Raw genomic sequence first — 23,757 nt, 5'->3', positions numbered from 1 at the left:
ATATAGGATGTAGGCTTGCTTCATAATTAAGAGCTATTGGATCATATCAATACATCTTGTATGCATGGTAGCCAAACTCTTCAAACATTTTCTTCAAGTCAAAATAATTCACTAGGCCAAGATCCAACGGAAAAAAATCTCTTTACATTTCCATTAATGTAAAGAAGTTCATCCCTATTATCTTTGACAAAGTTTCCCCGATGTTGAAAGATAGGGATAACCCAATCAGTCATATGACATTCATAAAGATGGAATAAAATGTCAAAGTCAGAACACAAACTTATACAGATGAATTACATACTAAACAACAACTGCTCAAACTTTGGTTTTTTATTTGTGATAACCATATTAATCCATGCATAAAGTGTATTTACCACAAACTATTGAATCTTTTTAATGTTAAGCTCATATATGCATGCATTACACAACTTATCAGTAACTGATTTTTATAGTAATGAAGAATCTAGAAACACTTTTTTCAACAACTAATTTCTACTACCACAAACAACTACACAAGATACACACCTTTAAACAAGTGCAACCATGAACAACTATACCATCTACATCATACTAGAAAAGAGATATATTAACATCAATTAGTGGCGACCGATAGACTAGCAGAACCTTTTTCTCAATAATTCTGTCTCATACAAAGTCTTGATTTAACAATGTCAGCGTGGTGGTGGCTTTTTCCGTAAAACCTAGGGGAAGAGAAGATGTTGCTTGTATTTTGTTTTGGAGGAGGAAAGATAAAAAAAGACCTTTACACCCACTTAGTTAACGAAACGACAACACATTATCGTGCCCTAGTCCAAAAACGCGACGTTTAGCATCATTCAAAATGAAAACTTATTTATCCTAATTTTACACGTGGCACTTAATGATTGGGTGGAAACTCAGGTACAGTCAACTTCACGTGAAGTTGATAACTGAGAGTCGTTAGATGAAAATTTAGTCAAATATTCAAATCATTTAACGGCTTTCAGCTACCAACTTCACGTGAAGTTGACTGCACATGAGTTTTCACCTAATGATTGAGTCATTAGTTTCATGTGATACGATATATTGTTCGGTTAGTTCGTAATGGAAGAATAACAAAAAAGATTAGAGTGAAGGATAAAAAAAAAATTGAAGACTAATTGTGTAATTAGATTTTGTTAAAGACTAAAACGTTCATTACAAAAATTTTTAAGGACCAATTTAGATAAATACTAAAAAAAACCAAAGAAATGGCGGTAAGTTGAGCGCCGAGAAGAAATTGCAGCAATAAATAGCCACAATTCTCACTCATTTGTTTTCAGTTTTCACTAGTCACTCCCCAACAATACACAATACACAACACAAAATCCCATTTTTCATTTTTTTTTCTCTCACCACCTCCTAGGTTTTCTACTCTCTCCCTCGCTTAATTTGGCGGGAAAATCCCTAGATAGAGAGTGTGATTATTTCTTTCTTTCTTTCTGGAATCTGGGAATAGAGAAGAAGAAGAAGAAGAAGAATTGGAATTAGAATGGGGAAGGAGGAGGAGGAGATGAGAGGTGAAATAGAAGAGAGGTTAATAAACGAAGAGTACAAGATTTGGAAAAAGAACACTCCTTTTCTCTACGACCTTGTTATAACCCACGCGCTCGAGTGGCCTTCTCTCACCGTTGAATGGCTTCCCGACAGGGACGAGCCGCCGGGGAAGGACTACTCCGTTCAGAAGATGATTCTTGGGACCCACACATCCGAGAACGAGCCCAACTACCTCATGCTCGCTCAGGTCCAGCTCCCTCTCGACGAGGCCGAGAACGATTCACGCCACTACGACGACGACCGCCCCGACCTCGGTGGCTTTGGCGCCGCCAACGGCAAGGTATCTCCATCCCAACCATACATGCTCTTCTCATTTGCAATTTCATCCTCATTATAAAATTTTTATTGCTTATTCATTTTCATTATTAAACCCTAATTATAATTGCAATTTCATTAGGGCTTAGTTTGGGTACATGTACATCAACAATTTGGTGATCTAAAGTATGCATTTTTCTTCTGCATCTTTGTATGACTTCAATTTGATGCTTTTTTTTTGCCCGATTTCAACAACTTTTGCAAATGGCACGTGCAATGTGGTTAATTCTTACTAGGGTTTAGGGATTGTTAATTTGGTCCTTGCTAAGTTTGATTCTTTATTTATTTTCGGGCGGTATTTGTGTTACTCTGATTTGATGCTTTCTCACCTAATCTGGGCGGGTTTTGAAAGCTGCAGTTGCCACGTGCCAATTGGGGGATTATTTGAGTTGGTATTGAGTGTGTCATCTCATTGGAGTGTGTGTTGTGTTCAACAGGTGCAAATAATCCAGCAGATAAATCATGATGGAGAGGTTAATAGAGCTCGTTACATGCCTCAGAACCCCTTTATTATTGCCACTAAGACTGTCAGTGCCGAGGTTTATGTCTTTGATTACAGCAGGCATCTGTCTAAGCCTCCGCTAGATGGGGCATGTAACCCTGATCTTAGATTGAGAGGTCACAATACCGAAGGGTATGGCTTGTCATGGAGCAAGTTCAAGCAGGGCCATTTGCTGAGTGGCTCCGATGATGCTCAGATATGCTTGTGGGATATTAATGCAACTCCTAAGAATAAAACCCTTGAAGCTAGTCAGATATTCAAGGTACTTTCTTTTTCTATTCATCATAATTTACATCCACCTATTGTGTTAATTTTTTTTATGCAAAGTAATCCTTAGCCTATTGCAATTTGTCACATGATGGGTTTATTTTCCTTGCACATCCTACTTGCATGATTACATCTGACAAATTAACAGTGTTTTCATTTTTCTTAATATCCTCATCTGCAGCCTCACAAGTAATGTCATTTATTCTGACCAGGTTCATGAGGGTGTTGTGGAGGATGTCGCTTGGCATTTGAGGCATGAGTACTTATTTGGTTCTGTTGGTGATGATCAATATTTGCTTATATGGGATCTCCGAACACCGTCAGTCACCAAACCTGTCCAATCTGTTGTTGCCCATTCAAGTGAGGTGGATAATAATTCTGCCTGTCATGATCTCATTTTATCGTGTCAACCAGTTAGTTCTTAATACACATGTTGAAAAGTAAATCCATCCAAGGAACTCTTTTGTGATGGGATTGATCATCTGTACAACACCCAATCACTGAAGCCCAATCATTGTTTAAAGAATTTGTTAAAATACAATTCTGAGAATACTCATGTATTCTCTGATTCATGATAAAATTAATTTCACCAGGACAAGTGTTAGAATGCTGTGACATCTTAGAAAACACATATATTTTATGGAAATGATTACAAATCAAAGTGTCATTTTGATTTTCTTTTCCAGGAATTTCAGACAGTTCATCCTTCTTTCCTTAATATCACCTACTGATATTGGATTTTGTGTTTGATGTCCTGTTAGGTTAATTGCTTGGCTTTCAATCCCTTTAATGAATGGGTTGTTGCTACTGGTTCCACTGATAAAACTGTGAAGCTATTTGATCTGCGCAAGATCAGTACTGCACTTCACACCTTTGATTGTCACAAGTAACATTCTCTCCAAATTATTATGAAACTACTCCTTAATTGTGTTTATCTGTCTTTGATCTGGATTTTGGTTCTGCCATACAACAGGGAGGAAGTATTCCAGGTTGGTTGGAATCCAAAGAATGAGACAATCTTGGCTTCTTGTTGTCTTGGTAGGAGACTCATGGTGTGGGATCTTAGCAGGTATACTCAATCCACTGTCATCCTGAAAATTTTGGTGTTTAGTCAATATTAGGTTTACTGATATGGTGCTGAGTTCTTTTACCCTTTCGCTAGATTTTAAATTATAATGGTTTCAACTTAGGGGAGCCAAATCATGACATAAAGCATTTATGCATATTTGAGCTTGAGTTCATGCATTTCACATACAGAGTAGAACAGGCTCTTACATGTTGGTTAATGTTAGCTCTTAGGTGTAGAGCTTGCAACTAGTTAGCAATGTTAAAATGAGGGTTCATAATTGTTTATTTGTTTTACTGAGGAAAATGGGTTATTAAATAATATCTAGAAATATTATACATGATTAATTGTATATACTTCGCTGTTTTCCTCCTTGATTATTAAGTTCATGTATTTGCCCCCTTAGGATTGATGAAGAGCAGTCACCAGAAGATGCGGAAGATGGTCCACCAGAACTGCTTTTCATTCATGGTGGCCATACAAGTAAAATATCTGACTTCTCTTGGAACCCATGTGAAGATTGGGTGGTTGCTAGTGTGGCTGAAGACAACATACTTCAAATATGGCAGATGGCAGAGAACATATACCATGACGAAGATGATCTGCCGGAAGAGTCCACTAAGGCTTCTTAATGTTATAATAACTTGTCATGATAGTTAGTTGTGTTGGTCCTGTTGCTCCCTTTTTCACCTTAGTTGAAGCTGTGTTTTTGTAAGTTATGAAACTATATATGATTGCTCGACCTGTACTTGGTCGTAGCGTACTCAAGTACTGAGCAACTGAGACTTAGGTGCAACTTGATAGTAAGATTTGCTATATTGTTTTTCTTCCAAATACGGTGTCAACTGTTTCAATGATCTTAACCTACCTTTAGTTACGAGATATGCTAATTTACTATTTTTTATTTGTTTTTACAGATACCTTGTCAACTGTTTCAATGATCGTAACCCACTAGTCACCAAAAAAAAAATGATCGTAACCCACTTTTAGTTATGAGATATGCTAATTAAATGTGTGAGTGAGAAAATGATGGATTTTCATGTTGTGTAGAATGCACACCTTTGGTTGGTTCTACCCGAAGTTGTTGAGGGCAATTTCGATTTGTTGGTCTAGACTTCCCATTAGTTATAGCTATTACCGGTTACGAATTTAAAATGAAATTAGCATGTACACTCTCACATATGCTTACGTGCTGCTAATTCAGCTTTAGCCCACTAGCAACAAAACGTAATATCAGTGCCTCAGTGGTGTGATTCCTGATTGACAATCTTTTGGAAGGATTTTTTTTCTTAAATAAAATAAAATAAAATAAAACTTTATTTCCCGAAGGAAAAAAGAAGACATTATTTACGAAAATCCATTTTGGAATGGATAACACGGAAAATCGATTTGTTTTTGTTGCCGTTTATATAGCACTAGTATAAAAGAACTCTAGGTGTGTTTTTTAATAGTTTTGCAGTATAAGTATTGTAGTAATTGATTAGCGAGCACTTCCCCAACATCTAACCACTAACGTCAAAATTGAGCGATAAATATAGCTCCTATGTAATGTCCACAAGATCACAACAAACTGACAAAGCAACCGGTAACATCATAAAAGATCAACTGAAAAAACAGAAGTCTAGATAAAAATTATAAAAATAAAAACAAAAATTAAGGTGAAGGGCTAAATTAATAATGTATAGAAGGCACGCATTACTTTTCTTCCAAGCGCCGGAGCACAGACTCAACAAAGTTTCGTTGCCTGCAATGCATGTGGATAATTAGTTTGGTAGGTAAAATGACTGAAATAAGAACCAAAGTGTAAACAAATCTAATACAGCATGACTTTTATCAGCAAACTCTACTGTCGCCAATGCACATCTGATAAGTACTTCCTTGAATCAAGTGTTTGATAAAATACTTCAGTTATCAGCGAATAATACTTACGTGTATCATAAGAAAACTAAAACGATCCTAATCCTCATTATAATGCCTAGATCGTTACGAATGCATTTGATTAAAAAGAAGAGGTACTAAGAAGTTGAACTTACTTTCCTTCTCTAAGCTTCGGGCTGGGGCGAGAATACTTTAGATATCCATCCCAAGGAACCATTTTTAGGCCAGCACGTTGTGAGATTATCTCTCTCACCCTACAACCATTGAAATAAAGTAATAAACATACTGTTTCAAGTTTTAACTCCTTGAAGCCAAACAAAGATGCTGCATATCATTGATAATAAAGATCTTTGACCTCTCTGCAAATTCAATGGATGTCTCTCCTGGCTTCTGATTCTGTGGCTCCAAGTACCAAACATCACACACAACAGCCCAAGATGTCATTAATTGCAGCAGATGCTTAGTGAATGATTGCCTGCAAATGCATGAAAACTAGAAAGTCTAAAACAGAAATACAAGAAAAGTGAAAGATCAGAATGATTAACCCCTCAAATATATGTTCTTACTTGCGACTATTCCAAAATGCATCTACAAAAATTTTATTGTACTTGATGGCTACTGGGCAAACTGTGCATCCAAGTTCAAATGCACCCTACAAATTATTAAAATTAAGAAGCTTCCATTAAAGCTTTCGGCATTCAGGAATTAGAATACAAGTCAATGGAGATAAAATCACAGAAGGGAACAAAAGCCTATTGTAACAAGAGATTAGAATCACTGCAACTGAAAATGTTTTACACACCTTCTTGAACATCACAGAGTAGTGATTATTTACACAAGTTCCTTCAGGAAATATGAGAAGAGGGTTATTGTCAGCTCCTTGAACATGCTCCCTCAATCTGAAGTATGAAAAATTATGCAAGTAAAACAATAAGATCTGATGCATATATTTCCAAACATTTTTTTTATATCAAGAAGCAATTCTGTTAAGACATACAGAAGAAGAATGCAAGGAGATAAGAGAAGAGACATTTCATATGAAAACAACAACTAAAGAGATAACAGAACATCAGAGAAGCAAGCTCTCCTAACATTTTCATTTCTACTTACTTCCTTGCCACAATTTCTCGATCCTTTGCCTCTGTCCGATTGAACCAGATACACCCTACACTCTCCAAAATGGTGTTCTGCAACAATCCTGTTCATGATATGAAGAAATGTTTCAGACATAAATTTGTGCTTGTAAAATATCTAATAAGCTCAAAGCAAATTTGAGGCACATGAGTGAACATACAAGGAAAGATTGGTTCAAGAACAAAAGTAATCAAGAGAAAGACCGAGTAGCATCTATTGAGAGATGATGATGAAAACATGTTAATATAATAACCGCTGGAGTGAGTGACGTGAAAAAGTAGATCTAAAGGAAGTTATTTGATTGGAAGTGGATCAAAATTAATTCTAGTGAAGATATCTAAGAACAATTGTTGAAGCATGGTAATGCCAATGTGCAATTCTCAACCAAATTACCAGGATAAGAGAAGCCACAACAAACTTCTTTTTGTGTTTCCTTTGGCAATGTGCAATTCTCAAAACCAAATTACCAGGATAAGAGATGCCACAAAAAATTAATAAATAATAATAAAAAAGGCGCTACTTATTGATGACAAAGACTTAAAAGCTTTGTGTATGTCTCTTGAGGTATACACCACGGCACTTACCAACCCATCCTGGATGTTTCTGCATAATAACAGCAAATGCAGTCATCTGTTCTAAGATAATGAAATCAATCATGGAAGTATGGTTGGCCACAAAAACCTATTCAATGAACAAAAAGCTTAGATTAATACTACCAAACTCTAATCGATATGTGAATAAGGACAAAATGGCAACACCAATATACATCAGACAAACCTGCTTTGGTCGCATGCTAGGCCGTGGCCCATGGTACTTGACAACCCCAGTCCAGGATGCAACAAAGAAACCGCATATCATCTCCACCAAACATCTCTGAAAGAAAGAAGCAACTTACAGTGCATTGACTTTGATACACAGAAAGTTAGAAGTTGTCAAGTTGCTATTCTTCAAAGGGAAAAACAGAGAGCTAATTAGAACGTGTGACATAAAAAACAAGAACTAGAAAGAAACAAATTTTTTTCCTGTGCTTTAAATAAAGCAATCATTCATTACAGAAGTTGATATTACAACTTGAAGGGAAAATAAATTATGACCATCAATGAATTGACCAAAATTTATTGCATAATAATAATAATAATAATAATATTATTATTATTATTATTGTTATTATTATTATTATTATTATTATTATTCAATATACACACACACGCACACACTAACTCTTCCATTTGTCAAACTAAAATTTGAAGTTTAAATAGAGCCATTGGATTAAGTTTCTTCTTCTGGTAGTTAAGACAACATGAATTGAAACCAGACACAAGGCACTTAATATTAAATCCAAATAATGCGAAAGGGACTGGGTGTTTCTTGGTTAGGGTCAAATCCCTATCAGGTGGCTTTAACTGCTTTTTACCCTTTCTCCCCTCTTACACTATTAGTCCAAATTTTAACTATAATAAATAAGATACAACATAAGATGATACAATGCAGGAACAACTATACCTAATATTTTTACATTATATGCCTTAAAGCTTGAAAAATTGAAAGGACATCATAGAAGGTTATAACCCAACAGTTCAGTGCTGCCAAGAGTCCACAGCAACTGAGAACCAGTAGAATATTTTGTATATTTGAACCCTTTCTCTTTCTATATTCTGGACTTAGTTCAAATGTCAAAGAAATCTTAATGCATCAAACCAGTAGAAGTTCTTTTTTTATCCTTTTTATTTGACTGCAAACTGTTAGAAGTTTGACCATTAATTTCCAGTTTTATAGTGCATATAGAAAGGAAACAGAAGTCTAAAAAATTTAAATGGGACAAAATGTCATGAAGCAGGAATGAATAAATATACACCTCAATATTTTTCCTCACGCTATTATCTCTCTTCAAGAGAAGGTGCACTGGAATGAAAGCTGAAAGGAATATCATCCATCCGAATGACAACAGTAGAACCCTGCAGGGTCAAAGCAGGAAGCAGGATGCAACAGACAGGGACAACATTACAATAAAACAAGTCATCAATATGAAAAGTTGAAAAGAAATACTAATAGGCCAAATATAAACAGCATGTTTCAGTCAGCCCACAAAAACCAAAACTTCGTTTGATGTATAACAAATTAGAAAGGAATTGAGTGGATTCTGAACTCCTTGTATTTGATTGATGTGTACATCAAGAAATCCACTCAAAATTAGATTGATTCCTTTTTTTTTTTTTGCCGTAGAAGGAATTTTATTAGGCTTTTTAGTTTTGGTTTCCAAATTGATAACATATTAATATTCTCTTAACAATACATGATTCATGATACGATACAATAACTCACATGATATGGTTCTTTTTGTTATTGTAAAACATTTTATACTGTTAGTGCATCAAAATTAAACTCATTATTTTATGCTAAGAAAGTAATATAGAAATAAAAATGAATTTCATTAATCTCTTTTAAGTTCCAAGAGTACTAATTGATTTGCAAATAAATTTGAATCGCATATTTTTATAGGGAATTCTATTCATGGAGTTGCTCTCTAAATCAAATTGGTTCTATTTTTAATGATTCCAGAGTGTAAAAGAGAATCATATTTAGTTAAAGCTGAAGATCAAATCATGTCCTTTAAATCCTGTTGTTTTCTTTTCGATAATGTCAGCATCAAAGCATATCTCTATAAGGATAAGTATCATCTAAAATTAGCTAGGCAGATAGCAATATTTCATTAGTAATACTATATGATGCATCACATGTAAGCAAATATGGTAAAAGCAATATGCTGACCTTGCAGGGAACAGAATCAAATATCGAATTACAACTCCAAAGCACCACAAAGGAAATAAATAAACATTCCAGTTCCAAGGTTCTGATCGAATTGACTTGAAGCACCTTAAGAATGAATCCTACTCAGCATAAAACTCAATATGTGAGCAGATGACCAGAATCTATCCAAGGCGCAAAATAGGGGATGGCATATATTGCAATATCAATATGAAATGACATTATGTCTAATGGCTTTCGGCTTCCATTAGACCTAAAATATAAAACTTCTGATTTATAGCAAAACCCTAAATCATCCATGAGAACTGAAACAGAAAAATCAAGAGGCAATGAAGCCTGCAGAAGCAGGACACCATTTATTGTTGGAAAAAGCTAAATTTTCCCTGCTTGACAGTAAAAATTCTCCTCTTTAATACACTCAATGATGATCATTATTGTTTCTATAAAAGATAATAACTGAAACTGACACCACACGGCATGAAAATATTCAAGATAAGCCCAAAAGCTTACATCTACAATAGCACCCGCAGCCTCAGATAGAGTAGGAGAAATGTCAAGCAAATCACACCTGAAATATAATTTCATATATTCTCCACATGAGAATCCAGCTATCACATTGCCAGGAGTATGTGAAAAATTAAATGAGAAAAGAATTAAAAGGACTCTAGTTTTCAGCTATGTCAATTGAGAAAAAGAAATCTGCTTTTTTTCTTGTTGACTACTATTTTGTGAGCATCTATACAACATAAAGTCAAGGTAACGTGTATGCATACAGGCGAAGCTTTCCATGAGGCTCTTGATGAATGGTGTGTCCAGAAGGTAGATAATCTTCAATGTTAGGTTGATCAAGTTCCAATTCAGTACTTTGAGACTTGGGATTGGTCTTCCTCATCATCTTTGTGGTCCTAACACTGAACTGAAGGGACTTCCCAATACAAACTTGCAGCCAAAGACGACCTTCTGGAATCCAAAATGTGTTATGCTCAAACCTCTCATGCTATAAATTGAAAATTCCTTTTAAACATCTATGACTAGAATACCAAAGAGAAGCCACAACAAATCATCAAGGTCACCATCTACTCGAAAACAATTAAACAAACTAGCAGCACATGCATCAATTACCATTTACCAATATGCCATGTGATCTAATCCAACAACTGTGTGAAGCAAAGAAAGTGACAGTGAAATCATTAGAACCAAAAGGTATAGAAATTTCTCACTTCTGGCTGCCAAGTGAACTCAAACTCCTCTAAAAAATATCATGTAGCGGACACAGAAAAGTGAACAAAAAGCAAAAACAAGAATCACAGAAAGGACCAAAAATAGAAGGGAAAAATTTGTCGTTTCATGAAATGGATTCCATGCAAATCAGACAAAATAAAAAGCATAACTAACGCTATGTATACGAACCAGATTAACTAAATTATGCTAATAAAAAAAAAAACCCTAGCGCTTCTCTTTCACATCAATCAGAGAATCTACGAAGCATATATATCAATATAAGCCTATAATAACAATAAATGTGGGAATATGATATCGCATTGAAATCATCGAGGCCCAGAAAATTCCAAAATAGAAAAATGGCGGAGAGAAAGATAGCTTACGGTGGCGAATCTGAGATGACGTGGACGTCGACGATGTGACCAACGCTCCAACAACTTACGCAGGTTGGTTGCTCGCTGAAACTAACACGTACAACAAGTAGTAATGGCGAGGAAAAAGCCAGTGGCAGTTCTGTAATTTCAGTAATCCAACTAGGGTATTTTTGTCTATTTGCATTTATGATTCCTCGTGGTCGTTGGAACAGCATAACTAACCCTGACTCTCACGGTTACAGTTGGTTAGGTTAGAAAAATAAATTGCACCGATTATAAAATATTATGTGTACATTAAAAATATATAAATATGTATATTATTTAATTTATTTTTAATATATATTTTATATTTTAATATATTTTATATTAATGTTTGATTTTTGTAGTTAATTCTAGTATATACTTAACATAATTATTAATTACAACATTAATAAGATGCACTTGTGACAAATATATTAAAAAAAAATAATTAACATAAAAATTATGAATTACAAAATTAAAAAATGTAAAATTTAGTTTTAATATTTATTAAAATAAAAAATTTAAATTTTTATTAATAATAATTTTAATGTATATTTTTAAAACACATGTTAACTATTTTTTTTTTAATTGGGTACTTTACTTTAATTCTTTTTAATATATTATCACTCCAACCATATTTATGATTTGATTTTACAATGGCTTGATGGAGTTTATCAGCTATAGGTGAAAAAGTATGGTGTAATCTTATAGCAACTAATTAGATGTATACTCGTTCCATTCGAATGGACTGATATTCATTCTATATGAATAAATAATATTAAAATGAACTATATTTGAATAGAATGAGCATGAGTGCACAGTACTAAGATAGTAAGGGATAAGGGATTGATTGGGTTATGAAAATGTTTCGATTTTTTTATTTTTTATTTTTTTATATTTTTATATTTTAGAAAACGTATTTAGTTTTTTTTTTTTTTAATGCTAGAAAACGTATTTAGTTTGAAAAGATAAGTTTCGTTCTCAAACATAAAAAATTAATGAAAATATGTTTAACTGGTTTATTTTAAAATGAATTTTTAGTATTAATTAAAAAGAATAAAGTTATAATTTTTTAAATGTTCAAATTAGCTGAATATTATAAAATTTATTATAAATGGTCTTTTATCTTCTTCTTTTCTTTGCTATTCAAATAAATTTTACTATCTATAAAGTTATTATTATAGAAATTTAAAAAGATTAACATTGAAATAAAATTAAGAAAAAGAAAAAAAATGAATAAAAGAAATTGCAAAAAACCCTTAACAATTGGCTAGGAACTTATAATAGTTAAATTACAATCTCTTTTATTTTTTATTCTATACAAAAAAGTATTGCAACATAGAAAAATATCATCTTTTTCTTCGAATAAATCTAAAAGCTTTTTAAATCTAAAAATAGAGTAAAGAACAAATAGGTCCTTAACCTTTTTTTTCGCAGACATTTTCGTCCTCAACGAAGGGAAAATACATTTAAGTCCTTCACCCCCGAAAAATATGGACATTTCAATCTTTCCGTTGAGTTCAGGCATTTGGACTGGACGGAAAAGTCTGACCTGGCAAATGTGGCGCTGACCTGGTTGTTACGGAGGCCACGTGGCAGGGATTAATTCGAAACAGGACATATAAGTCCCCGCAACGAAAACGACGCCGTTTTTGTAACCTCCCCCAATCTTTCAAATTTCTCTGCCATTTTCTTCTTCCTTCGTCTTTTTTCCCTTCCATTCTTCTTCTTCGACCCCTGCCTCCATCACCGCCACAATGTAAGGAATCTTCTTTTCCTTACCAGGAATAGGAGGAACACAATCAGCTTCAACCTATTCAACGTCTTCTTTCCTGGCCATTTCAGCAATCAGATAAGGAAATGCCGCCTTTTTCCTCCCCACATAATGTACTTTATACATATGGTCCCAGATGATATGTGGGAGGAAGACCGGTTTACCCTCCAAAACAACTCAAATCAGAATAGCCAAGTCAACTGGAATAGATATCTCGTGAGAGCTTGGCATGACATAGCTGCCTAAGATCTGTTGCCACATCCGGGCTTCACGAACCAGCTGCTTAACTGGTTTCACCCACAATCGGTGCCCCTGTTCTAGGCACTACCCGGAATAGAAATCTTCTTCAAAATTCTGTCCCAATTCAGTATACCAGGTAGATTTTTGTCTTCCATTGCATTGACATAGGCACATTTTCCTTTCAGCTTCTGGGAGATCCGAAGGATCTCAGCAATGGCAGCCTCAGTTATTGGAATCTGCTTGCCTCTCATATACACTGTTTTCAGAGTGGGTGTGTAGAAGTTGGAATAAAACTCTATTGCCCAATCTTGATTGTACTCCTTCAATTCCCATTCAATAAAATGCCATTCCCGACTTTCAATGTTCTCATTAACCATGGTGTGCAAGTCGGAAGGGATTTTATTCCATTTGATGACCCTTTCAAAGTGAAGGCTTTTCTGTTGGAAAAAGGCCACAAATTGCTTCTCACAATATTGATTCGGAAAGTTAGATGTGTCTTCTGTTGGGACTCCCATGTCGGGATCAGAGAAGAGACCAGTGCTCTCTTTAGCTGGTTGTTTTTCTTTCCCAGTTGATTTCTTTCCTTTGGCAGGTTGTTTACCCTTGCCAGTGGTCCTCATCCTGGGAAGCATAGGGGTGGTACTGAGAGAGAGGAAAAATGATGGTTGGGCCCTAATAGCGACGGTGGTACGCCGGTAGAGAGGCGGCGGCGCGGCGGCAATGGGTCGCCGAGAAGGTTGTCGCGGATGAACGGTGGGTGGAAGGAGGGTGAGAAGAGAGAGAGACTAATGGGAGTAAGGGAGTGAGAAAAGGGAAGAAGGCGCAAAAAGAGAGGAAGGAGGAGGTCGCCGGCGTTGATGATGGCTGACGGAGGGGCGGTTGTGCGGTGCTGATGGAAGCAGGGGCCGAGGAAGAAGAATGGAAGGGAAAAAGGACGAAGGAAGAAGAAAAGTGCAGAGAAATTTGAAAGATTGTGGGAGGTTACAAAAGCGGCGTCGTTTTCGTTGCGGGGACTTATATGTTCTGTTTCGAATTAATCCCTGTCACGTGGCCTCCGTAACGACTAGGTCAGCGCCACCTCTGCCAGGTTAGACTTTTCCGTCCAGTCCAAACGCCTGAACTCAACGGAAGAATTGAAATGTCCACGTTTTTCGGGGGTGAGGAACTTGAATGTATTTTCCCTTCGTTGAGGACGAAAATGTCTGCGAAAAAAAAGTTATGGACCTATTTGTCCTTTACTCTTAAAAATATTTCCATGAATAAACAGTTTTTTTCGTTGAATCTTCATTTCAGATATGTAAAAATATATCCAAGACACGTCTCTATACTTATAAAGAAGGCAAATAGTTATTTATTTATAATATCATCGTGTGTTTTTATTTAAAAACATTTTTAACTTTAAAAATGCTGAAAACATAAAAAAAATATTTTCAAATTTCCATGTATTTTGAGCAAAAATATTTTTAATGTATTTTAAACCCATTTTTTATTTTTTTTAAAAATAAAAATAAAAAATGGGCAAATTAATCAGTTCCTAAAGTGTGTGAATAATCCCTTCAAATTTTGTGCAATATGTTGTGTATATATAAAAAATTAATTATTAAATTAATTATTATATATTTGTGTATAAATATATATATTATTTAATTTATTTTAAATATATATTATATATTATATTTTAATATATATTTTTTTGGTCTTATATTTTAATATCTTTATGCTGATGGTTCGTTTTTGATATATACACAACATCATGGATGTTTTTATAATGTTTTTGTATGGTCTGTTATTGATTATTAGTTTTATTTTTTGTCCTGGATTATCATTAAGATTAGGCAATTTGCATCTAGTAATAGCATTAGACCAAAATTTAGCCCACAAATGTGGCCCGCTATAATAGTAACCTTTTTTCATGGGCTCATGAGTCATGAGTCATGCTCCTTATGTTTCGATTGGACCTATAATAACAGAAAATGTAAATTATTGCATACCCCCCACCTTCCACAATTTATTTTTCATATAGATCAGCCGTTTGTGTTTTTGTTTAATAATGGAGAAGGGATGTTTTATCAGTTTGTGGGTGCAGGTTCATGACGTAGAGGGCATGGTGACAGAGTCCGTCAGCAGCGTGACAGTTTTTTGACAATACATGGGGGATGTGGTGATGCAGCGAGTTCAGCAGCGTGGCAGTTTTCTAACAACACGCGGTGGGCATGTTTTCTCCGAATCCAGCAGAGATTTCCATGCATTTTCGAGAAGCAGCAGCAACACGGGGTGGACGTGTTGTGTGTTGTATTGGAGGCGGTCTATATGCAGGAACAGCTCCTCTATCCCGATAATCAGTGACGCAGTTCAAACTCTATAAATTGAGCTCCTTCATCCCCTTTTATATTCCATTTTATGTTGTGCAGGGTGTTGAGAGAGAAGAAATATGAAGTGAGGAAGAAGAAGAAGAGAGTTACTAGTGTATGAGTAGTGTGTTTAAAAAAAAAAAGAGTAATTATACAAAAAAAATATATTAGTTTGTATTGATTAAAAATTGTATATAATTATACGGCACTCGAAGAACATATTATCAATTATTTGGATTATTTTATTTATGTGAGTTGATAATTTTTTTTTTTGTAATTTATTTTTTTTTATTTTTGTAATTTTAATTAATATTAATTTTTTTTTTGCGTTAATATGAGATAATGATATTATTTTTGTTTGTATTTAATATTTCTATGTTATTTAATTAAGTTTGTAAATATTAAATTTAATAAATAATATAAGTTTTAGTATATTATTATTTTATATTATATTTGTTTGTTGATTAGTAAATAGAGAAATAATATAAATATAAATTCCATTAATTTTTGGAATTCTTTGTTATAATAATGTGATTATTTTTTATAGATTTAATAAATAATTTAAATGTTAACATTAATGAATAATTTTTTATTTATGAAAATAAATAAATATTATGAATTTATAAAAAATATTTGTTCAAGTATTTGTTATGATCGTTATGAAGGATAATAATATTTTAAATTATTAAGAAAAAGTGTCACACATCAGCGGTCTCTTTCTTTTTTTTTTTTTTGGTTTCCCACGGTATCCCCCAATCCGGCAGGTCAAGGACTAATCCGTCACGGTACTGAGCTCCATTTAAGGGTTTGTCGCTGGCCAATTGGTTGCTGCATGCACAAGGCGGGATTCGAACCCCCAACACTTGCTTAAGCGGACTAGTGAGCTAACCACTAGACCAACCCAACTTGGTTAGCGGTCTCTTTCTTTATTAGGGCAAAAGCGATAGGCAAAATGTTCTGGTTATCATCTTGTACAACAGCAACCAAAAATACACTTTTATATTTTACGTAAAGGTGTGTGCCATCAACCTGAACCAGAGGCTTACAATGCTTGAACGCTCTAATGCACGGGTTGAAACTCTAAAATACGCGATGAAGTATCCTGATACCATTCGCTTCCTCACTCCCGTTGTACAGGAGTTGTGTTTATATTTGGACAATTAAGTCAGACATCTTCTGAACCATGATCGAGAACCACCATGGCAAAACTTGATAAGAATCTTTTCAACCACCAAAAAATTTGGCTATGGACTTTTGTTTTGTCAACCAAGCCTTTCGGTAACTGATGGTGTAATTAATCCTTGACTGAACTTTCGCAATTATAGATTTTACCTTGATGGACAGGTCGGTCTCAACCAATGGCTTTATAGTCTCAGCAACTGTATCCAAGTTCAACTAGGAATGATTCTGTGAAATCGTTTCCATAGTGTACGTGTGCTTACCTTGTATCTGCATATGTCCCAACAACTTTTTTTCCATATCAAGCTGGCTCGGATAAGCCAATCGCACCCATGTCCATACGTCTTGCATTTTACATAGAACGTTTGTGGCTCAGACTCTTGGTGTCGATCCTTTTGCAGTAACTGTCACTCTTGGTGTCGATCCTTTTCTATGGCCATAATCTACAAAAACAGATATGGCTTTCTTATTGGTTCTATTCCTTCTCCTCTAACTGATGATCCTCTGTTTTCAACATGGGAGCGTTGCAATAATTTGGTGTTGTCTTGACTATTTCATTCTCTCTCTCCCTCTATTATCCAAAGTGTTGTTTATTTTTCTACTGCCCCTTCTATATGGACTGACCTTAAATAACATTTTTTCCAAAGTAATTTTCTTTGTATTACAGAATTACAAGAAGAAATTTATGCTCTTAGACAAGGAAATCAGTCATTTACAAAATTTTATACCTATTTGAAGATATTTTGAGAAGAGCTTGATAACTCATGTCTTCTTCCCGTCTGTAATTGCCCAGCCAAAACACATCGCTCACAAGATTTTATCATTCGATTCCTTAAAGGTCTTGATAAGCGTTTTTCTCTAGTTCGATCACAAGTTCTTCTTCTTGATCCTCTTCCATCTGTCACCAGGGTGTTCGCTCTTATCGTTCAACACGAACGTCAACTTCAAAATGCATCTGGAATTTTGGACGATCAACGAACCATTGCTGCTGCCGTAGAAGCTCGTCATCCTCCTTTTGGCCGTGGTCGTGGGTATGCCTCTTCAAACCTAGGACGCGGCAGCGGTGGTTCCTCAAAGGTTTGCTCTTATTGTGGTAGAGGGGGCACACCGTGGATGTTTGTTACAACAAACATGGCTACCCTCCCAGCCACCCGCGTCACCCAAGGAGACCACGATTCCTTGACCGTGCCTCTGCCTCCATTAATGCCGGCGTTGTGCCGACACCATCTCCTGGCTCTCCCACACCGCCAGTTTCTTCTCATGTCTTAGTTCATGAAGAAAGGACTCCTCATCAAAGAACACACACAGAGCAGGCTTTGGACTTTACTCTAGCTCAACACAATATCCTTCTAGCATTTTTGAAAAAGGCTGAATCTCAATCTTCAGACAGCAAGAATAAAAGCTTCTCACCCTCCAACCAAATTAGGCTTCTTTCTAACCCAACTTTGGGTACCCATTATTTGTGTTCATTTCACACTTATTATATTTTAAATAATTTTACTGCACAAAATAAATTTATAGGCACTTGGATCATTGATTCTGGTGTCACGGATCATATTACCTCCAATTTATCTTGGTTCATATCTTTTTCTAAAATTAATCCAGTTACTGTTCATATGCTTAATGGTTCTAAAGTTACTTCTTTTTATGAAGGTGTTGTTAAATTTTCAACTTCATTAACTCTTCATGATGTTCTTTACTTACCCCGCTTCTTTAATTTTAATATTATTTCTATTTCAAAAATAACTTCAATGATCAATTGCCAACTTACTTTTTCACACTCTTCTTATTTCTTACAGGACAACAATTTGAAGATGATTGGTTTGGGTAGCATGAGATAAGGGTTGTATGTCCTTGAAACCTCTATCACAACAAATAATCCATTTCCTGCTCATACAATAAACACCACTCATTCAACACCCATTTCACCTTTCAATTTATGACATTTTCGTTTAGGACATCTTTTTGGATAAAGATTAAAATTTTTACATAGACAATTTCCCTTTATTTCTATGCCTCATGATAAGCCTTGTAATGTTTACCATTTTTTCAAGCAAAAGAAACTTTCATTCTCACCAAGTTTTAATAATGCTAATGTAATTTTAAATTATTGCATTTTGATATATGAGGACCGTTTCGACAAAATTCAATCCATAATCATAAATATTTTTTAACTATTGTTGATGATTTTAGCCGTTTTACTTGGGTAGTTTTATTACAATCAAAAAGCGAAGTACAAAATCATGTCAAAAATTTTATTGCATTAGTCGAAACGCAATTTAACTCCAAAGTTAAGTATATACGTTTCGACAATGGACCGGAATTTCTCTTACATGATTTTTTTCTTCAAAGGGCATAATTCATCAACGTAGTTGTGTTGAAACACCCGAACAAAATGGGAGAGTGGAATGTAAGCACCAACATATTTTAAACGTAGCTTGTGCTCTCATGTTCCAATCTAATTTATCTCTATCATTTTGGTCTTATGCTATCAATCATGCAGTTTATTTAATTAACCGAGTCCCTTCTTCTATAAATAATTTTAAAACTACTTTTAAAATTTTATTTAATAAGTCTCCTAATTATAATGATATAAAGATTTTTGGTTGCTTATGCTATGTATAACTCTCATGACTAATTATTCTAAATTTGATCCAAGGGCAAAAAAGCTGTATTTTTTGGTTTCAAACATGAAATTAAAGGGTACATTATTTACACTTTAGAAAATAAAAAGTTTGAAATGTCTAAAAACATTATTTTCTATGAAATGGTAATGCCTTTTATCATTAGTACTAAATCAGTTTTAAACATACCAAATTCACACATGTCCAAAACAAAACAATTCCATGAAATACCAATCAAACAACTCATTTCCCTTTCCATTGGGCCTGAACCATTACCTATTGACCCACCCATACTTCATCATCAAGTTAATACACCTCAGTTGATCTCTTTCCCTCCTTTACAATCCTTAATCTCGTCTCCTGCTTCCCAATCAGAAATAATCTCTCCTACACCGTTCTCAACCGTTCATCCTACCATCCGTCACCGTCTCCGTCATAAACATCCCCCATCGTCTCGCTGACTATATTTGTGGCTCTTCTCTCACTACTCCAATTCCACCATCTTCAACTTGTAGGTATCCTATTTCTTCTGTTCTGTCTCTGACCTCTCTTTCCCCTTCTCATCAGAAATTTATTTTATCCTTACATTCTGAAATTGAGCCAAAATCTTTTCAGGACGCCAATAAATATTCTCATTGGTGCAGTGCTATGAAAGCTGAACTTGTTGTTCTGGATTTGAACCAAATTTGATCTATTGTGGATTGTCCTCCTGGTGTAAAATTCATTGGCTGTAGATGGGGTGTATAGGATCAAGCGTCGCCATGATGGTTCTGTGGAACGTTATAAGGCTCGTCTCGTAGCAAAAGGATTCACACAAACAGAAGGGGTGAATTTCTTGGAGACTTTTTCTCTTGTAGTGAAACCAGCTACAATCTGACTTGTATTAGCTCTGGCTTCCATAAAGAGGTGGCCTATCCATCAACTAGATGTTAACAAGGCTTTTTTGCATGGAGATTTATCTGAAGATGTATACATGACCTTGACTCCTGGAATCAGTTCTAGTCATCCAAATCAGTGCTGTAAACTGATGAAATCACTGTATGGTTTGCGCCAATCAAGTCGTATGTGGTATGAAAAATTATCCAAACTTTTAATTTCTTATGGTACCAGCAGCCTCTATCTGATTACAGCCTTTTTGTCAAATTTTATTGGTGCTAAAGTTTCTATTTTATTGGTGTATGTTGATGATATTGTCTTCACTGGCAATTCTATTTCTGAGATGACTACCATCAAATCTATTTTAAATCAGCATTTGAAAATCAAAGATTTGGATATTCTTAAATATTTGTTGGGTATTAAAGTTGCTCATTCTGCTCAAGAAATTTCTTTATCTCAAAGAAAGTATTGTGTTGATTTATTGGAAGATTCTGGTTTGTTGGGTGCTAAACTAGCATCTGTTCCCATGGACAATTCTACAAAGTTGCATCAAGACAGTAGCCATTTACTTCCTGATCCTTTAATTTATCGTCGTCTTGTTGGCCGCCTCCTCTACCTTACTATTACCTGGTCTGACATTACATACGCTACGCAGCAGCTTAGTCAATTCATGGCTTTTCCGACTGAATCTCACTTTCATGCAGCAAATCGGGTTTTGAGATACTTGAAGTCTAATCTAGGCAGAGGTATTTTCTTTCCCGTGACTCTTCTGTTCACATATGTGGATTCAGTGATTCTTTAATTATTGTTCACATATGTGGATTACTTGAAGTCTAATCTAGGCGGGTTGTCCAGATACTCGTCATTCTTTAACTATTGTTTCTTTTTGGAAAAGTCTTTGATCTCTTGGAAAACAAAGAAGAAATCCATTATTGCCAGGTCTTCAACAGAAGCAGAATACAGGACTCTTGCAAACACCACCTGTGAGCTCCAATGGTTGATCAATATGCTGCATTTTCTTCAAATTCCAACTGATCGCACTCCTATTCTTTTTTGCGATAATCAGAGCGCTCTACACATTGCAGCAAATTCTATTTTTCATGAGCAAACTAAACACTTGGAAGTTGATTGTCATGTGGTCTGTCAAAAGGTTCAAGTTGGAATGATGAAACTTCTTTCTGTCTCTTTTTCAGGACAATTGGCTGATATCTTCACTAAGCCATTGTCCCCTCATCTCTTTTATCTTAATCTCTCAAAATTATTAGGAGTTCTTGATATTTTTCTTCCTCCATCTTACGGGGACGTATTAGAACAATAATAAGTAATTGTGTTAGAGTAATAATAAGTAGTTGAGAATTAGTAGTTGGTAACTAAATATTTATGAGGTTAATTTAAAAGATTCTTATAAATAATATGACTCTTTATCATGTAAACAACAATTTTAATACATATATTCTATTTTTTTATTTATTTTTTTTTTTGTTATCGAGTACTAGCAGCAGCTAACTCTGAATTGATTGTAGCTTCTGTTCTAATGTGTGGAACAATACTTTGTATACCGAAATATTGAATTCATTCTAATACAATTCTTTTTTTTTTTATCCCTTCTCTCTTCTCCTCTATACTCATTCCTATTCTCTATTGATTCAATTTAATATTCCCTTCTCTGCATATACAAATCTTCACACTCATCAATTAGTTATCGATTATTACATTCATAAATACTTGGAATATTATTTTCAAATGCAGAACTAATATGAATTTATGTTTTCAATAAAAATATATTATTGCTATCGTTCTCTAAAAGTGAAATATGAAGCATAATTAACATACACTGTTATTTTTTACGAATAAAATACACGATACCCTTTTGAAGTGAAAAATAATATCTTGACCTTGGTGTAAATATATAACTATATAAAGAAATAAAGCAAAATGAGGGTACAACTAGAAAGGTTTTTTCAGTAAAAGAAATGAAGAATTCCACCAACCTCTTATACGGCTTGAAAGAAATTAAAGTGCCACCAGTCAAACATCGTATCCACATTAATTTGACTAAGCTACACACTTTTGTTGTCGTGTGCGTGAAGTTAATTAATGGAGTATTTTCCAGTTAAATTAACGCAAAATTTCTATATATTCCAGAATTCCACATCTTAATTAATAACCCTCTACAATGAGTAAGTAGTTGATAATTTTTTTTTAAGAAAAAAAAGAAGGGGTGAAAAAAAGTGTTTGCTTTAAACTTGTATCATAAACAAAATCAAATTTATCCTAGCTACATACTATTAAGTTAATTAATTTAAGAATACCATATATCAACCTCGACTTTAGGTCTTTCCCAAATTAATTAAGAATAATTATTATCAATCACATTATGTTGATGTTAACAACCCTGGACTGGAATTTGGAGACACATATTAGCCATTGTCCGGAGTAAAAGGACTAAAATGCCACTACTTAAACCATTAATCACTTTCTAAATTCTCACGAAATACGACGAGCAGGTAAAAGTCGGTGGTGGTCTTGCGGCCTCTTAGGCCCACTTTATTTGTTATAGTTTATGAATTTTATTTTGAATAATATAGGTATAGAGAAATTTCGTAAGTGCATTTGACCTGTAGTCAGGATGGATCTAAAAATGTTATTATAAGGTCAATAATATATATATAATATTAAAAATTATGTAAAAAATTATATAATATAAGATGTATTATAAAAATATATTAATAGAAGATATATTTTAAAGTATAAAAAATATGTGTATAATTTTTACTAATGAAATGGTCAATTCTTTGTATCATAAAATTTATCGATAATAGAATTTGTATCAAATTTTTCAGCAATTTTCTTTTCAATATAATTAAAAGAAATTAGTAAGAAATTTATTTTTTATTTTGTTTCTGAGTTATTTTTCTCTTAGTTGTAATGGTTGAAACAGAAAGAATTAATACCAAATAAATCAAAAAAGACGATCACAAAAAGAAAAAAAAAATTACTTATGATATTTGAAAATTTTTATTTAATTAAAAATATTAGTAATAATATCTTTTTCAAATTTTTTTAATATTATTACTTATTTTTTAGATATTAAAATTTATTAATATTTAAATTAGACATGACTTTTATTTATACTAAATTGAATACTAAATAATTTTTTTAAAATTAAATTATACATAATAACTTATTACTATTCATTTTTTTTAAAAAAGTTGGAGGCTAAAGTCTCCACTCACCCTGTTATATCCGTCCTGCACGTAGTCTTAATAAAAATAATTAATTTTATATTTAATATGTAAATAGTTATTTAAAATAAAAAATTACATTTATTGATTAGGTAAAAAGATTAAGTTTATTGATGAATTAAAATTAAACTTTTTATTTATCTTTTTTTTTTAAAAAGTTCATTTTTCTATTCCCTCTTCTAAATCAAAAAAGGAAACAAAAGACTTTAAATTTTTGTATTAAATAATTTTTTTGTTTTATTTAACCAAGTAAAAAAAATAAGTACTTCAATTTATTTGTAGCAACTATACATGTAGACTGTGTGTTAAAAATGAATCTAAATTTAGTATATATATATATATATTTTAA

At 33.8% G+C, this 23,757-nt stretch overlaps 2 protein-coding genes across 7 annotated transcripts; one reads left to right on the top strand and one right to left on the bottom strand.

The window, feature by feature from the left end:
- Positions 1 to 1,175: 1,175 nt before the first annotated feature.
- Positions 1,176 to 4,559, top strand: LOC112734613 (histone-binding protein MSI1). The gene is made up of 6 exons (XM_025784008.3): positions 1,176 to 1,855; positions 2,328 to 2,654; positions 2,872 to 3,024; positions 3,421 to 3,545; positions 3,633 to 3,728; positions 4,132 to 4,559. The coding sequence occupies exons 1-6, from the start codon at positions 1,511 to 1,513 to the stop codon at positions 4,355 to 4,357; spliced, it is 1,272 nt and encodes a 423-aa protein (XP_025639793.1). The 5' UTR covers positions 1,176 to 1,510; the 3' UTR covers positions 4,358 to 4,559.
- Positions 4,560 to 5,235: 676 nt separating this feature from the next.
- On the bottom strand, positions 5,236 to 11,207 carry LOC112734611 (glycerol-3-phosphate acyltransferase 9). Of its 6 annotated transcripts, none has more exons than XM_025784002.3 (13): positions 11,108 to 11,207; positions 10,277 to 10,463; positions 10,014 to 10,071; positions 9,507 to 9,625; positions 8,593 to 8,692; positions 7,515 to 7,610; positions 7,322 to 7,418; positions 6,714 to 6,801; positions 6,406 to 6,502; positions 6,170 to 6,255; positions 5,959 to 6,078; positions 5,759 to 5,857; positions 5,236 to 5,469 (listed from the first exon to the last, which is right to left on the bottom strand). In XM_025784002.3, the coding sequence occupies exons 2-13, from the start codon at positions 10,396 to 10,398 to the stop codon at positions 5,421 to 5,423; spliced, it is 1,131 nt and encodes a 376-aa protein (XP_025639787.1). In that variant the 5' UTR covers positions 10,399 to 10,463; positions 11,108 to 11,207; the 3' UTR covers positions 5,236 to 5,420. The 6 variants fall into 6 exon arrangements, with proteins under 6 accessions (XP_025639787.1, XP_025639790.1, XP_072089803.1 ...); XM_025784005.3 differs by having other exon boundaries at positions 10,277 to 10,460; positions 11,108 to 11,172; XM_072233702.1 differs by lacking the exon at positions 11,108 to 11,207 and adding an exon at positions 10,724 to 10,853.
- Between the last annotated feature and the right edge of the window lie 12,550 nt (positions 11,208 to 23,757).

The sequence above is a fragment of the Arachis hypogaea genome, chromosome 3 (genome assembly GCF_003086295.3).
Source record: "Arachis hypogaea cultivar Tifrunner chromosome 3, arahy.Tifrunner.gnm2.J5K5, whole genome shotgun sequence".
Classification (NCBI taxonomy): Eukaryota; Viridiplantae; Streptophyta; class Magnoliopsida; order Fabales; family Fabaceae; genus Arachis; species Arachis hypogaea.
Note: the sequence above shows the minus strand (reverse complement) of the source record. Positions and strands in the feature narration are given on the sequence as shown.